This window comes from Bufo gargarizans, chromosome 7 (assembly GCF_014858855.1).
Source record: "Bufo gargarizans isolate SCDJY-AF-19 chromosome 7, ASM1485885v1, whole genome shotgun sequence".
Lineage (NCBI taxonomy): Eukaryota > Metazoa > Chordata > Amphibia > Anura > Bufonidae > Bufo > Bufo gargarizans.
This window is the reverse complement of record NC_058086.1, coordinates 171,475,255-171,490,267: the sequence shown is the minus strand read 5'-3', so window position 1 is coordinate 171,490,267 and position 15,013 is coordinate 171,475,255. Positions and strand designations below refer to the sequence as shown.

General features: G+C 50.0%; 1 protein-coding gene across 1 annotated transcript; it reads right to left on the bottom strand.

The window, feature by feature from the left end:
- Nucleotides 1-237: 237 nt before the first annotated feature.
- On the bottom strand, nt 238-3,903 carry LOC122943253. Its single transcript, XM_044300838.1, has 2 exons — nt 1,603-3,903; nt 238-578 (listed from the first exon to the last, which is right to left on the bottom strand). Exon 1 carries the CDS (start codon nt 3,901-3,903, stop codon nt 2,104-2,106), a length of 1,800 nt encoding a protein of 599 aa, XP_044156773.1. The 3' UTR covers nt 238-578; nt 1,603-2,103.
- Nucleotides 3,904-15,013: the final 11,110 nt, after the last annotated feature.

Sequence of the window (15,013 nt, the reverse complement as noted above, 5' to 3'; positions counted from 1 at the left end):
TTCATCTAGCCCATGGCTGGAAGACAAATGTCTCAGGTCCGTGGTCAAGAATTGGAATGTAAGATGAACCGTGCCTATGTTATATCAGTGCTCTTCCACTCCAGTACCCCCCCCCCCCCCCTCCCAATGCACACCTTTCAGCTGTAAAGTGTTTTTACAGGGAATAATCAGGTGATTTTCCTATTTCATGACGTAAAGTCATGATTTTATTAAAGACACGGAGGCGAGTATTGCTATTCTCCTTCTTTACTCTGACCAATAGCAGCAAAGAAAACATAAAAATATTGAAACATGTCATCAGCCCCTCCCCATAGTCCCCCTATAACAGGCCACACCGCCTGCAAAACCTCCTCTCTCTTTGTAAGTCCAAACACGAAACATCCAACTGAACCGCCAACCAGGAACCGGAACAGCCTGGGAACAAAGCGCCATCCATCCGGAAGCGAACTGGAACAACAGGAACAACGCTGAAGAATCTCCTGAAGCTGTCCACATCATACGATCGGCTGGAACCAAACTGCCGACCCTCCGAACCAGGACGTAGACCCAAGGATACCACCGAATAGGCCGATCTCAACCTGAAAGAAGGCGAAAAACAGAGCCATGATAGAAGCAAATTGGTGCATCGTATTCACAAACAAATGGTTGCGACAAACCTACTCAGGAAAAAACTCATTGGGCCAGATTTATCATGACTGACAGCTCACTCCACTTTCACATATGGCTAAAGTCAGTTTTAGCCAAGTCAGATTTATGATCGCCCCTTTAAGACTGTAATAAATGTGGTTTGACGGTAGCAGTTTATCCGTCAGTAAGCAGCTTTTCAAAAGTCGCACGTTTTTATGAAAAAGTCGCATGTTCTATTAAAAAGTCTCAGAAGATAAGCATGGTCCTCACTGGAGTGAAGTTGCGACTTTTTTGCGACTTTTGAAAAAAGTCCCAATAGTAAATCTGTCTAGAGATTCATTTACATATGAAAACACGCCCACTTTCAGAAAACTGGCGAGCATAGTGCAGAGCAGAAAAAAGTCGCAAATTTGTGCGCAGTTTTAGCCTTTGGGACTTTTTTGCGACTTTTCCACTCCACAAAAGTGACTTTGCCTAATGATATATCTGGCCCATAGAGTTAAAGCAATATGCAAATGACACACAGTCAAAATCATTCCAATTTTTTAAAACCCACATAGGGAGGGAAAACATAGGGTGGGCAATACTCGCCTCCGTGTCTTTAATAAAATCATGACTTTACGTCATGAAATAGGAAAATCGCCTGATTTTATTACAAGACCCGGAGGCTCGTATTGCAAGTTCAAAGTTAAGATAAATTCTCAATAATTGACGAGAAAACGTGAGGACCAGGACGGAAGTAAAATTCCCTGAACGTGGAGACTCCGGACCAGTCCGCCAGTTTCAAAATGTCCTCCAGTCTGGCACCAGAAACCGCCAAAGAGGTAGCAGATGCCCCCCTAGCGGAATGCGCCGAAAATACAGAAGTGTCTACTCCCGCAAGTTCCATGATCCACTTCATCCACCTAGCCAGCGTGGGAGTGGTCACTGGGGCAAAGGGACGAATGGTCGAAAGGAAAAGATGCGGGAACTCACGTGACCGATGCAGAGAGGTGCGAGCCTCATACTCCTTGAGGCAGGCCACTGGGCAAAGTGAAGGTGAAGCCGGGAAAGCAGGATAAGCCACCGAGCGTATGCGGGTCTTAGTCCTCCTCGAGATGTCAAAAGAGACCCCCTCCGGGGTGTACGAGCGTGCATCATAGTCCAAAGCCCGGACGTCTGAAACCCGCTTGCAGGAAATCTGACAAAAGAGAGTGACGAGCTTCGCCGACAGTTGCCGAAGGGAAAGGTCCGCGTTCTGAGGCCAAGAAGATAAAAAGGAAAGGACACAAGACACATCCCAAGTGGCAGAAAATCTAGGCCTAGGAGGACGAGACATCCAAGAACCGCGCAGGAGACGACATACTAAAGGATGTTGTCCCGCAGGAGTACCATCAAACCCTTGGTGAGAGGCAAAAATAGCCGATCTGAACAGGCTGATTGTGCGATAGGCCTTGCCCTGGTCAAACAAAGAAGATAGGAAATGTAAGATCTCCATCACAGGTGCCGATACGGGATCCAAGTCCCTAGCCACGCACCAGCGAGCCAAAGATCCCCAGGCTGATCTGTAAGATCTTCTGGTGCCTGGGGCCCATGCATTTTCCAAAAGGACTCTAGCTGTTCCCGAAACCCCTGGGACCTCCCAGGGACCCCTGAAATCCGACATGCCAGCAGGCGCAGGGATCCGTCTAGGAGAAGAGGATGTAGCTGGCGATTCGGTCCTCGGAGGAGAGTCTGAGATGTCGGGAGCAGGTACGGGATCTCTATCAACATCTCCAGAAGGTGGGGAAACCAAGACTGGGAGTTCCAAAATGGGACCAGCAGTACCAGATCCGCCGAATAACACCTCACATGAATCAGGGTCCTGGGGATCAGCTGGAATGGAGGAAACGCGTAAAGCAGATCTCTGGACCAATCCTGCAGAAACGCGTCCACCGCTTCGGCTTCCGGGTCCGGGCGCCAACTGTAAAAACGTTGTAGTTGCGAGTTGAGACGGGAAGCAAACAGGTCGATGCAGAAAGGACCCCAAACTGACATTAAGGAACGGAACACCGTTGGATCTAACTGCCAGTCGCTGGAATCGGAAAGATACCGAGAACTCCAATCTGCATGAATGTTCTGGACGCCAGGGAGATATTCCGCCAAAACAATCAACTCCTTGTCTAGACAGTAGTCCCAGAAATCCTTCGCCAAACGAGACAAGATGGTGGAGTGAGTTCCGCCCATGCCGTTGATATACCTCACCGCTGACACATTGTCCATGCGCAGTTGTATGCAGGATCTGGCCGTGTCTCTCGTGAAGCTCTTGATCGCAAAAGATCCAGCCAACAGTTCCAGCGCGTTGATATGGAATCCTGCCTCGGCCTCTGACCAACCGCCTCCAGTCGTGATCCCCTCGCAGTGAGCTCCCCAGCCCGACAGGCTGGCATCCGAATCCACCACGAAATCCGGACGATGGCCGAAAATCGCCTTGCCGTTCCAAGCTTGCAGATTGTGGATCCACCAGGATAGCTCCTCCTTGGTCTCCTCGTCCAGCGAGATCCAATCCGCATAGGAAGCTCCCGCCCGTAGGTGGGAGATCTTCAGGCGCTGCAGAGCCCGGTAGTGGAGCGGGGCTGGGAAAACCGCCTGGATAGATGAGGCCAGCAGACCTATGATCCTGGCTAGTTGGCGTAAAGGGATCTGGGAAGACGACCTGGCTTTGCACAACTCCTTCCGTATGGACCGAACCTTGGCCGGGGGTAGGCTGAGCGTCCCTGCCGTGGCATCCACCAGAAACCCCAAGAACTCCATCTCGTGAGACGGGGTGAGGCAAGATTTCTCCTGATTGAGGAGGAAACCTAGATCCGACAGAAGATCCATGGTCCAGTGAAGATGATCCAGCAACACTGACCGATTCTGGGCCATGACCAGAATATCGTCCAGATATATGATGAGACGAACTCCACGACTGCGTAGCCACGCCATAGACGGACGCATCAGCTTGGTGAAACACCAGGGAGCCGAAGATAGGCTGAATGGGAGGCACCTGAACCGCCAAATCCTGTCCTGCCAAGAGAAACATAGAAGGTTCCTGGACGCGTCCTCTACTGGGACAGTAAGATAAGCGTCCTTCAAGTCCAGCTTGACCATCCAATCTCCCATCTGTAGGAGGTCCTGAAGGAGATGGATGCCCTCCATTTTGAAATGGCGGTATCTGACAAACGCGTTGAGGGCGCGTAAATTGATAACAGGCCGAAGTTGGCCCCCCTTTTTTGCCACTAGAAAAATATTGCTGATAATCAGGCCAGGGGACATTGGAGCCGGTTCTATGGCTCCTTTGCGGACAAGGTCCGACAGTTCTGAGTCGACCAGTATGCAGTTTTCCGCTGAGAGTATTGCCGGGTGCGGAGGTGGGATGGATAGTGGGGAGGACGTCAGCTCGATATGGAAACCCCTGACCGTGGACAGGACCCATCGGTCTGAGGTGATGCGGGACCAAGCTGGAGAAAAAAGACGTAGTCTGCCCCCTACACAAGCCTTTAAAGAATTGAAACGAGTTGGTAGACTCACCGTAGGGACGTCTAGAAGACGGATTTCCTCGATATCCTCTTGGCCGCCAGGAGCTTCCTCGTGAAGGGAAGAACGAAGACTGTTCTCGTCTGTGCTCCTGGAAGGAAGACCTCTGGGAGAAGGAGCCTCGGCCCGAACCACGGGACTGAAACTGGGCACGGCCGGACAGGCGGCCCCTGAAGCTGCCGGCCCTGGTAGAGACCCTACCGTGAAAAACCCTCTTCATAGGGTTGGGCCTTGTCTAGGGCCGTGAAAGCCCCCACAAACCTCCCTAGGTCCTTAATGAAAGGTTCTCCAAATAAAAGGCCCTGGGCCTCCTTTCCAGCCTCCGTAAGAGCTAGGTTAGCCAATTTTGGCAAAATTTTGAAGAGGATGGCCTTTCGCCTCTCTATAGCTAAGGACGTATTCACGTTCCCCGCTATGCAAATGGCCCTTTGTACCCATTCGCGCAACTCTAGCGGATCAACCTGTTTGTTCTCGGCTTTAGCGACCTCCGCCAGGTCAAATAGTTTAGCTAACGGGCCAAATATGTCCAGGAGTTTATCCTGGCAGGACCGTAGCGCCGACTCCAGACCCCTACGCGGGTTCCAACCGGATTTGGAGGGGAACTGCGTCATTTTGGGGTCGACCGCCGGAGTCTCGCATACCCTGTTAGGGATGACGGGTCTGGGGCATTCCGTCCTAAGCTTATTGCGAGCCTCTTTGGAAAGAGGACATCGCACTCTAGCCTCCAAATATTTGGAAACGTGCTCCACCGGTAACCACTCAGCCGAGCGGGGGTGGTGGAGCGAATCTGGGTCGAACAAGGGTTCCCCAGAAGGATCCGTCAAAGATGCAGGCATACCTTCTGCAACAGACATTAAGGAGCTACACCCGGGTAGGGGGTTATCATCCATGACCCCTGATGGGTCCTCCTCTGCCTCCTCAAAGGCGTCATCTAAAGCCTCCTCCTCGGATCCGATCTCAGAGTCGGATTCCAAATCCTGTAGTGCTCTAGCACTTTTCCAACTGCGCGTACGTTCTGCCTGACGCGTACAGGCTCTCTTGCGCGGACCAGGCGCGCCAACATTGGTGGAGACATCATCACCCTTATTATTTCTTTTTCTGGAGGCGGGCCCTGGCCCGGCTGGTTTAGGAACCATAGCTGGATGGGCAGCGAGGGCCTGAGCGATAGTCTGGGAAATGACCGAAGTCATTGATCCCATAGCCGCTGCAATGGCATCAGACAGGGTTGATTGAAAAGCCAGGGAACTACCTGTAGGAGCCAACACTGTTTGGCAATCATCCCCAGAAGGGGTTAATTCCACTTGGGGAATGTCATCCTCCACTGGGCCCTGCCCACTGTAATCGGTATTGGGCATAATGATGCTCAGCTGCAGCCCCTCTAACAATAGTGTAGGATGGTAAGGGTTAATAACACTACTCTCTTATTAATCCACTATCGACCCCACTGGTAAGAGGTGATTTCCCCAGCCAGGGAGTAAGAACCGATGCACAGAGAGACAAAGAAACCTGCAAAGCAAACGATCCTATCAGGCAGAGGCCACCGCTCCGGAGCGCCGCAGTGAGAGAAAACCGGAAGCGGAAGTGCCCGAGATCTCGCGAGATCTCGGGCGGCGCGAAGCGGCAGCAGGAGAGACAGCGGGCGGCAAGATGAAAGGTGAGCCGCGGCGGGAACGAACCCCAGTGAGGGAAAAAAGAGAGAGGGGGGTGAGCGGGCTGAAGCACAGCCAGCAAACCGCAAAATACCCCTAAAATAAAAGCAGGAAAAGACACAAAAGAGAAATAAGTCTCTCCTGGGACTTGAACCAGGGAAGTCTACATAGGGTAGACCACTATACCATAAAACTATAGCATTAGCACACCTAGAATAGAGGTGCCCCAGAAAAAGGGGGGTCCCCAGAGCTGTGCCTAAGGAAATAAAGGCATAAGGAAAAGGGGTGGTGATTAACCCAATAACCTCTGTGAAGGCAACAGAAAACTGCCAACAATCGGGGAAAAGCACAATATAAAATAGAACAGTCAATCAGACATATATCACAGGTACTTATCTCTGCGGTCAGCAGCAAAGAAAGAGGGGGTTTTGCAGGCGGTGTGGCCTGTTATAGGGGGACTATGGGGAGGGGCTGATCACATGTTTCAATATTTTTATGTTTTCTTTGCTGCTATTGGTCAGAGTAAAGAAGGAGAATAGCAATATGAGCCTCCGTGTCTTGTAATAAAATCCAACTTCTGTCCAACCGCTGGACAGAATAGCCACAAGCTATAGGTGCAAATTGTGAGCAGGGCCCTGCAGAACGACACATGCATGTCTAAGGCATATGAGAGGCTGCAAGCTGCATGTCCCAGGCCGCGAGAAAACTTTACCTCACAACCCAAACGCATCCTACTGAATATTTTATTATTCAGAAGCCTACACAAAATATACTGACTACCCTGCAATCCACCAGGCTGCATAATCTGTATGTAGTGAGCTCCCTCTAGTGGTGGCTGTACAATCTGTATGTAGTGAGCTCCCTCTAGTGGTGGCTGTATAATCTGTATGTAGTGAGCTCCCTCTAGTGGTGACTGTATAATCTGTATGTAGTGAGCTCCCTCTAGTGGTGGCTGTATAATCTGTATGTAGTGAGCTCCCCCAAGTGGTGGCTGTATAATCTGTATGTAGTAAGCTCCCTCTAGTGGTGGCTGTATAATCTGTATGTAGTGAGCTCCCTCTAGTGGTGGCTGTATAATCTGTATGTAGTGAGCTCCATCTAGTGGTATCTGTATAATCTGTATGTAGTGAGCTCCATCTAGTGGTGGCTGTATAATCTGTAGGTAGTGAGCTCCCCCAAGTGGTGGCTGTATAATCTGTATGTAGTGAGCTCCCTCTAGTGGTGGCTGTATAATCTGTATGTAGTGAGCTCCCCCTAGTGGTGGCTGTATAATCTGTATGTAGTGAGCTCCCTCTAGTGGTGGCTGTATAATCTGTATGTAGTGAGCTCCTTCTAGTGGTGGCTGTATAATCTGTATGTAGTGAGCTTCCTCTAGTGGTGGCTGTATAATCTGTATGTAGTGAGCTCCATCTAGTGGTGGCTGTATAATCTGTATGTAGTGAGCTCCCCCAAGTGGTGGCTGTATAATCTGTATGTAGTAAGCTCCCTCTAGTGGTGGCTGTATAATCTGTATGTAGTGAGCTCCCTCTAGTGGTGGCTGTATAATCTGTATGTAGTGAGCTCCATCTAGTGGTATCTGTATAATCTGTATGTAGTGAGCTCCATCTAGTGGTGGCTGTATAATCTGTAGGTAGTGAGCTCCCCCAAGTGGTGGCTGTATAATCTGTATGTAGTGAGCTCCCTCTAGTGGTGACTGTATAATCTGTATGTAGTGAGCTCCCTCTAGTGGTGGCTGTATAATCTGTATGTAGTGAGCTCCCTCTAGTGGTGACTGTATGATCTGTATGTAGTGAGCTCCCCCTAGTGGTGGCTGTATAATCTGTATGTAGTGAGCTCCCCCTAGTGGTGGCTGTATAATCTGTATGTGGTGAGCTCCCTCTAGTGGTGACTGTATAATCTGTATGTAGTGAGCTCCATCTAGTGGTGGCTGTATAATCTGTATGTAGTGAGCTCCCCCAAGTGGTGGCTGTATAATCGGTATGTAGTGAGCTCCCTCTAGTGGTGGCTGTATAATCTGTATGTAGTGAGCTCCCTCTAGTGGTGGCTGTATAATCTGTAGGTAGTGAGCTCCCCCAAGTGGTGGCTGTATAATCTGTATGTAGTGAGCTCCCTCTAGTGGTGGCTGTATAATCAGGTGATTTTACTATTTCATGACGTAAAGTCATGATTTTATTAAAGACACGGAGGCGAGTATTGCTATTCTCCTTCTTTACTCTGACCAATAGCAGCAAAGAACAAAGAAAAATATTGAAACATGTCATCAGCCCCTCCCCATAGTCCCCCTATAACAGGCCACACCGCCTGCAAAACCTCCTCTTTCTTTGTAAGTCCAAACCGAAAAGTCCAACTGAACCGCCAACCAGGAACCGGAACAGCCTGGGAACAAAAGCGCCATCCATCCGGAAGCGAACTGGAACAACAGGAACAACGCTGAAGAATCTCCTGAAGCTGTCCACATCACACGATCGGCTGGAACCAAACTGCCGACCCTCCGAACCAGGACGTAGACCAAAGGACACCACTGAATAGGCCGATCTCAACCTGAAAGAAGGCGAAAAACAGAACCATGATAGAAGCAAATTGGTTCATTGTATTCACAAACAATTGGTTGTGACAAACCTACTCAGGAAAAAACTCATAGAGTTAAAGCAGTATGCAAAGGACACACAATCAAAATCATTCCTACTTTAAAACCCACATAGGGAGGGAAAAACATAGGGTGGGCAATACTCGCCTCCGTGTCTTTAATAAAATCATGACTTTACGTCATGAAATAGTAAAATCACCTGATTTTATTACAAGACCCGGAGGGTCATATTGCAAGTTCAAAGTTAAGATAAATTCTCAATAATTGACGAGAAAACGTGAGGACCTGGCCGAAAGTAAAATTCCCTGAACGTGGATACTCTGGACCAGTCCGCCAGTTTCAAAATGTCCTCCAGTCTGGCGCCAGAAACCGCCAAAGAGGTAGCAGATGCCCCCCTAGCGGAATGCGCCGATAATATAGAAGTGTCCACGCCCGCCAATCCTATGATCCACTTCATCCACCTAGCCAGCGTGGGAGTGGTCACTGGGGCAAAGGGACGAATGGTCGAAAGGAAAAGCTGCGGGAACTCACCGGACCGATGAAGAGAAGTGCGAGCTTCATATTCCTTGAGGCAGGCTACTGGACAAAGTGAAGGCGAAGCTGGGAAAGCAGGATAAGCGACCGAACGTATGTGGGTCTTAGTCCTCCTAGAGATGTCAAATGAGACCCCCTCCGGGGTGTACGAGCGTGCATCATAGTCCAAAGCCCGGACGTCTGAAACCCGCTGCAGGAAATCAGACAAAAGAGAGTGACGAGCTTCGCCGACAGTTGCCAAAGGGAAAGGTCTGCATTCTGAGGCCAAGAAGAAAAAAAGGAAAGGACACAAGACACATCCCAAGTGGCAGAAAATCTAGGCCTAGGAGGACGAGACATCCGAGAACCGCGCAGGAGACGACATACTAAAGGATGTTGTCCTGCAGGAGTACCATCAAACCCTTGGTGAGAGGCAGAAATAGCCGACCTGAACAGGCTGATTGTGCGATAAGCCTTGCCCTGGTCAAACAAAGAAGATAGGAAATGTAAGATCTCCGTCACAGGTGCCGATACGGGATCCAAGTCCCTAGCCACGCACCAGCGAGCCCAAGATCCCCAGGCTGATCTGTAAGATCTTCTGGTGCCTGGGGCCCATGCATTTTCCAAAAGGACTCTAGCTGTTCCCGAAACTCCTGGGACCTCTCAGGGTCCCCTGAAATCCGACATGCCAGCAGGCGCAGGGATCCGTCTAGGAGAAGAGGATGTAGTTGGTGATTCGGACCTCGGAGGAGAGTCTGAGATTTCGGGAGCAGGTACGGGATCTCTATCATCATCTCCAGAAGGTGGGGAAACCATGACTGGGAGTTCCAAAATGGGACCAGCAGCACCAGATCCGCCGAATAACGTTGTACTTGAATCAGGGTCCTGGGAATCAGCTGGAATGGAGGGAACGCGTAAAGCAGATCTCTGGACCAATCCTGCAGAAACGCGTCCACCGCTTCGGCTTCCGGGTCCGGGCGCCAGCTGTAAAAACGTTGTAGTTGCGAGTTGAGACGGGAAGCAAACAGGTCGATGCAGCAAGGACCCCAAACTGACATTAAGGAACGGAACACCGTTGGATCTAACTGCCAGTCGCTGGAATCGGAAAGATACCGAGAACTCCAATCCACATGAATGTTCTGGACGCCAGGGAGATATTCCGCCAAAACAATCAACTCCTTGTCTAGACAGTAGTCCCAGAAATCCTTCGCCAAACGAGACAAGATGGTGGAGCGGGTTCCGCCCATGCCGTTGATGTACCTCACCGCTGACGCATTGTCCATGCGTAGTTGGATGCAGGATCTGTCCGCGTCTCTCGTGAAGCTCTTCATCGCAAATGATCCAGCCAACAGTTCCAGCGCATTGATATGGAATCCTGCCTCGGCCTCTAACCAACCGCCTCCAGTCGTGATCCCCTCGCAGTGAGCTCCCCAGCCCGACAGGCTGGCATCCGAATCCACCACGAAATCCGGACGATGGCCGAAGATCGCCTTGCCGTTCCAAGCTTGTGGATCCACCAGGATAGTTCCTCCTTGGTCTCCTCGTCCAGCGAGATCCAATCCGCATAGGAAGCTCCCGCCCGTAGGTGGGAAATCTTCAGGCGCTGCAGAGCCCGGTAGTGGAGCGGGGCTGGGAAAACCGCCAGGATAGATGAGGCCAGCAGACCTATGATCCTGGCTAGTTGGCGTAAAGGGATCTGGGAAGATGACCTGGCTTTGCACAACTCCTTCCGTATGGATCGAACCTTGGCCGGAGGTAGGCTGAACGTCCCTGCCGTGGAATCCACCAGAAACCCCAAGAACTCCATCTCGCGAGACGGGGTGAGGCAAGATTTCTCCTGATTGAGGAGGAAACCCAGATCCGACAGAAGATCCATGGTCCAGCGAAGATGATTCAGCAATACTGACCGATTCTGGGCCATGACCAGAATGTCGTCCAGATATACGATGAGACGAACTCCCCGACTGCGTAGCCATGCCATAGCCGGGCGCATCAGCTTGGTGAAACACCAGGGAGCTGAAGAGAGGCCGAATGGGAGGCACGTGAACCGCCAAATCCTGTCCTGCCAAGAGAAACAGAGAAGGTTCCTGGACGCGTCCTCTACTGGGACAGTAAGATAAGCGTCCTTCAAGTCCAGCTTGACCATCCAATCGCCCATCTGCAGGAGGTCCCGAAGGAGATGCATGCCCTCCATTTTGAAATGGCGGTATCTGATAAACGCGTTGAGGGCGCGTAAATTGATAACAGGCCGAAGTTTTCCCCCCTTTTTTGCCACTAGAAAAATATTGCTGATTATCAGGCCAGGGAACATCGGAGCCGGTTCTATGGCTCCTTTGCGGACAAGATCCGACAGTTCTGAGTCGACCAGTATGCAGTTTTCCGTAACTCTACCGGGTCAACCTGTTTGTTCTCGGCTTTTGCCACCTCCGCCAGGTCAAATAGTTTAGCCAGCGGGCCAAAGATGTCCAGGAGTTTATCCTAGCAGGATCTTAGCGCTGACTCCAGACCCCTACGCGGGTTCCAACCGGATTTGGCGAGGAACTGCGTAATTTTGGGGTCGACAGCCGGAGTCTCGCACACCCTGTTAGGGATGACGGGTCTGGGGCATTCCGCCCTAAGCTTATTGCGAGCCTCTTTGGAAAGAGGACATCGCACTCTAGCCTCCAAATATTTGGAAACGTGCTCCAACGGTAACCACTCAGCCGAGCGGGGGTGGTGGAGCGAATCTGGGTCGAACAAGGGTTCCCCAGAGGGATCCGTCAAAGATGCAGGCATTCCTTCTGCAGCGGACATTAGGGAGCTACACCCGGGTAGGGGGTTATCATCCATGACCCCTGATGGGTCCTCCTCTGCCTCCTCAAAGGCGTCATCAATAGCCTCCTCCTCGGATCCGATTTCAGAGTCGGAATCTAAATCCTGTAGTGCTCTAGCACTTTTCCAATTGCGCGTAAGTTCTGCCTGACGCGTACAGGCTCTCTTGCGCGGACCAAGCGCGCCAACTTTGGTGGAAACATCATCACCCTTATTATTTCTTTTTCTGGAGGCGGGCCCTGGCCCGGCTGGTTTAGGAACCATAGCGGGCTGCGGGGTAGGAGAGGCAGCTGGGTGGGTAGCGAGGGCCTGGGCAATGGATTGGGATATGACCGAGGTCATTGATCCCATAGCCGCAGCAATAGCATCAGACAGAGTTGATTGAAAGGCCAGGGAATGATCTGTAGGAGCCAACACTGTTTGGCAATCATCCCCAGAAGGGGTTAATTCAACTTGGGGAATGTCATCCTCCACTGGGCCCTGCCCACTGAAATCGGTATTGGGCATAATGATGCTCAGCTGCAGCCCCTCTAATAATAGTGTAGGGAAGGTAAGGGTTAATAACACACTACTCTCTTATTAAGCAACTACCGACTCCACTGGTAAGAGGTGATTTCCCCAGCCAGGAAGTAAGAACCGATGTGGACTGAGAGAAAACCTGCAAAAGGAAAAAGATCCTAGCAGAGCAGAGGCCGCCGCACCGGAGCGCCGCACTGAGAGAAACCGGAAGCGGAAGTGCCCGAGATCTCGCGAGATCTCGGGCGGCGCAAAGCGGCAGCAGGAGAGACAGCCAGCGGCAAGATGAAAGGTGAGCCGCGGCGGGAACGAACCCCAGGGAGGGGGAAAAGGGGGGGGTGAGCGGGCTGAAGCACAGCCAGCAAGCCGCAAAATACACCTAAAAATAAAAGCAGAAAACTACAAAAGCGCTAGGAATAGAGGTTCCCCAGAAAAGGGTCACAGAGATGTGCCTAAGGAAATAAAGGCATAAGTAAAAGGGGGGTGGGAATTAACCCAATAACACCTGTGAAGACAACAGAACTGCCAACAATCGGAAAAAGAAAAAACACAATATAAAATAGAACAGTCAATCAGACATTAATCAAAGGGAACTTATCTCTGCGGTCAGCAGCAAAGAAAGAGGAGGTTTTGCAGGCGGTGTGGCCTGTTATAGAGAGACTATGGGGAGGGGCTGATGACATGTTTCAATATTTTTCTTTGTTCTTTGCTGCTATTGGTCAGAGTAAAGAAGGAGAATAGCAATACGAGCCTCCGGGTCTTGTAATAAAATCTGTATGTAGTGAGCTCCCTCTAGTGGTGGCTGTATAATCTGTATGTAGTGAGCTCCCTCTAGTGGTGGCTGTATAATCTGTATGTAGTGAGCTCCCTCTAGTGGTGGCTGTATAATATATATGTAGTGAGCTCCCTTTAGTGGTGACTGTATAATCTGTATGTAGTGAGCTCCCTCTAGTGGTGACAGTATAATCTATACGTCATGACCTCCCTCTAGTGGTAGCTGTATAATCTGTATGCAGTGAGCTCCCTCTAGTGGTGACTGTATAATGTGTATGTAGTGAGCTCCCTCTAGTGGTGGCTGTATAATCTGTATGTAGTGAGCTCCCTCTAGTGGTGGCTGTATGATCTGTATGTAGTGAGCTGGTGAGCAGGCAGACTGTTAGAGAAGCTCAGACTCTATAAATATACATTATGACAGGGATTTGCACATACCATTGAGGCAAAAAAAATGGTAAAAAAAAATCATGGGAAAAAAAATGAAAATCCCTGTAAGGTAAATATTATTTTATCCAAGGATAAATTATGTAATAGGAAATGAATGACTTGTTCTGAACCAAGGTAAACCTACAGGAAATATGGGGATGCCCCTCCCCCGTCACCCAGCACTTAACAATGTGACATTGGCCTCGTCCATACATAGTTATGATGCAATGAGGGTGAGGATTAGAGTCTAAACCCCTAAATCCATCCACAAATACAAGTGATGAGCCTCCCTCCCGCCCTCCTGGAGAAAGGTCTCCGATCATTTTGTTTGGATGCTCTTCCAGCATATTGAGTAGACTAAGGGCCCCTCCGTCGTGGCAGACAGCTGTGTGGGTGCGGGCTGGGGGGGGGGGGGGCGTCTGAACATTTCTATTCCTCCCCTTTTTTTAATTTCTGATAATTTAAGGGAAACACAATGTACATAAATTGTGACAGCGCCATCACGTGACCCGCACTCGAAAGGCGATTAAATTACTCCTACCGAATGATATTTAAACTTTTTCGGAAATGATGAAAGTTGGAGCGAGTTCAGTCAACAATACCGGGTGATTGGAAAAAGGAGTCGACTAATTACCAGCCAGAAAAGACGGCAGCTGTAGAGGAGACCGGGGAAGGCGCACAGGATGGAACGAGGGGGCAGAGCGCTCTCCTTGGCACAAGTTATTTACAATTTGTAAGACTGAGGATCCATCATCATCATCATCCTAAGAGGCAGAATGTGCCGCTCCCCTCCCCCATTCTATATGCCATTAAATTTCCAACCCTTCCTTCCAATTATGATCCACTTGTGCCGCCTCTTGTCTTACCCTTTTCCATGCCAGCTCTTCCCGTCCCTCCCCCATTTGGCATTCTCCTTTCCACCCCCTATCATTATCTTCTCTCACTATTTATAACTCATCCTCCATAACATTCTTGTATCAACGGCTTCTGTTTACACCATTGTCATGCAACACTGTAGCAAAATGTCATAATATCAAGGGAAGGGGGGTTTTCCAATTGTATGCAAATTGAATGAAAAGTTTTTTAGTTTTTTTTTAAGACTTTGTTTGTTGCCATTTTCAAGATCTTTGCTTGCTGTGTTCACAAGCATAGGCTGAAAAGCCACCCTGGCCGAAAACTTCTGTAGCTGAGGGTTTGTTACAGTTGTAATCAGCCTAGACCAGGGGTAGGCAATCTCTGGCACTCCAGCTGTTATGAAGATACAACTCCCAGCAGGCGTACTTCCTCTGCTCTGGCACTCCAGCTGTTATGAAACTATAACTCTCAGTGTGCATACTTCCCCTGCTCTGGCACTCCAGCTGTTATGAAACTACAACTCTCAGCATACATACTTCCCCTGCTTTGGCACTCCAGTTGTTATGAAACTACAACTCTCAGCATACATACTTCCTCTGCTCTGGCACTCCAGCTGTTATGAAGATACAACTCCCAGCAGGCGTACATCCTCTGCTCTGGCACTCCAGCTGTTATGAAACTACAACTCTCAGCATGCATACTTCCCCTTCTCTGGCAC

Bases quoted from the DNA above. Each gene is read 5' to 3' on its own strand.
- LOC122943253 (XM_044300838.1), bottom strand. From the start codon at position 3,903: ATGTCCCCTGGCCTGATTATCAGCAATATTTTTCTAGTGGCAAAAAAG.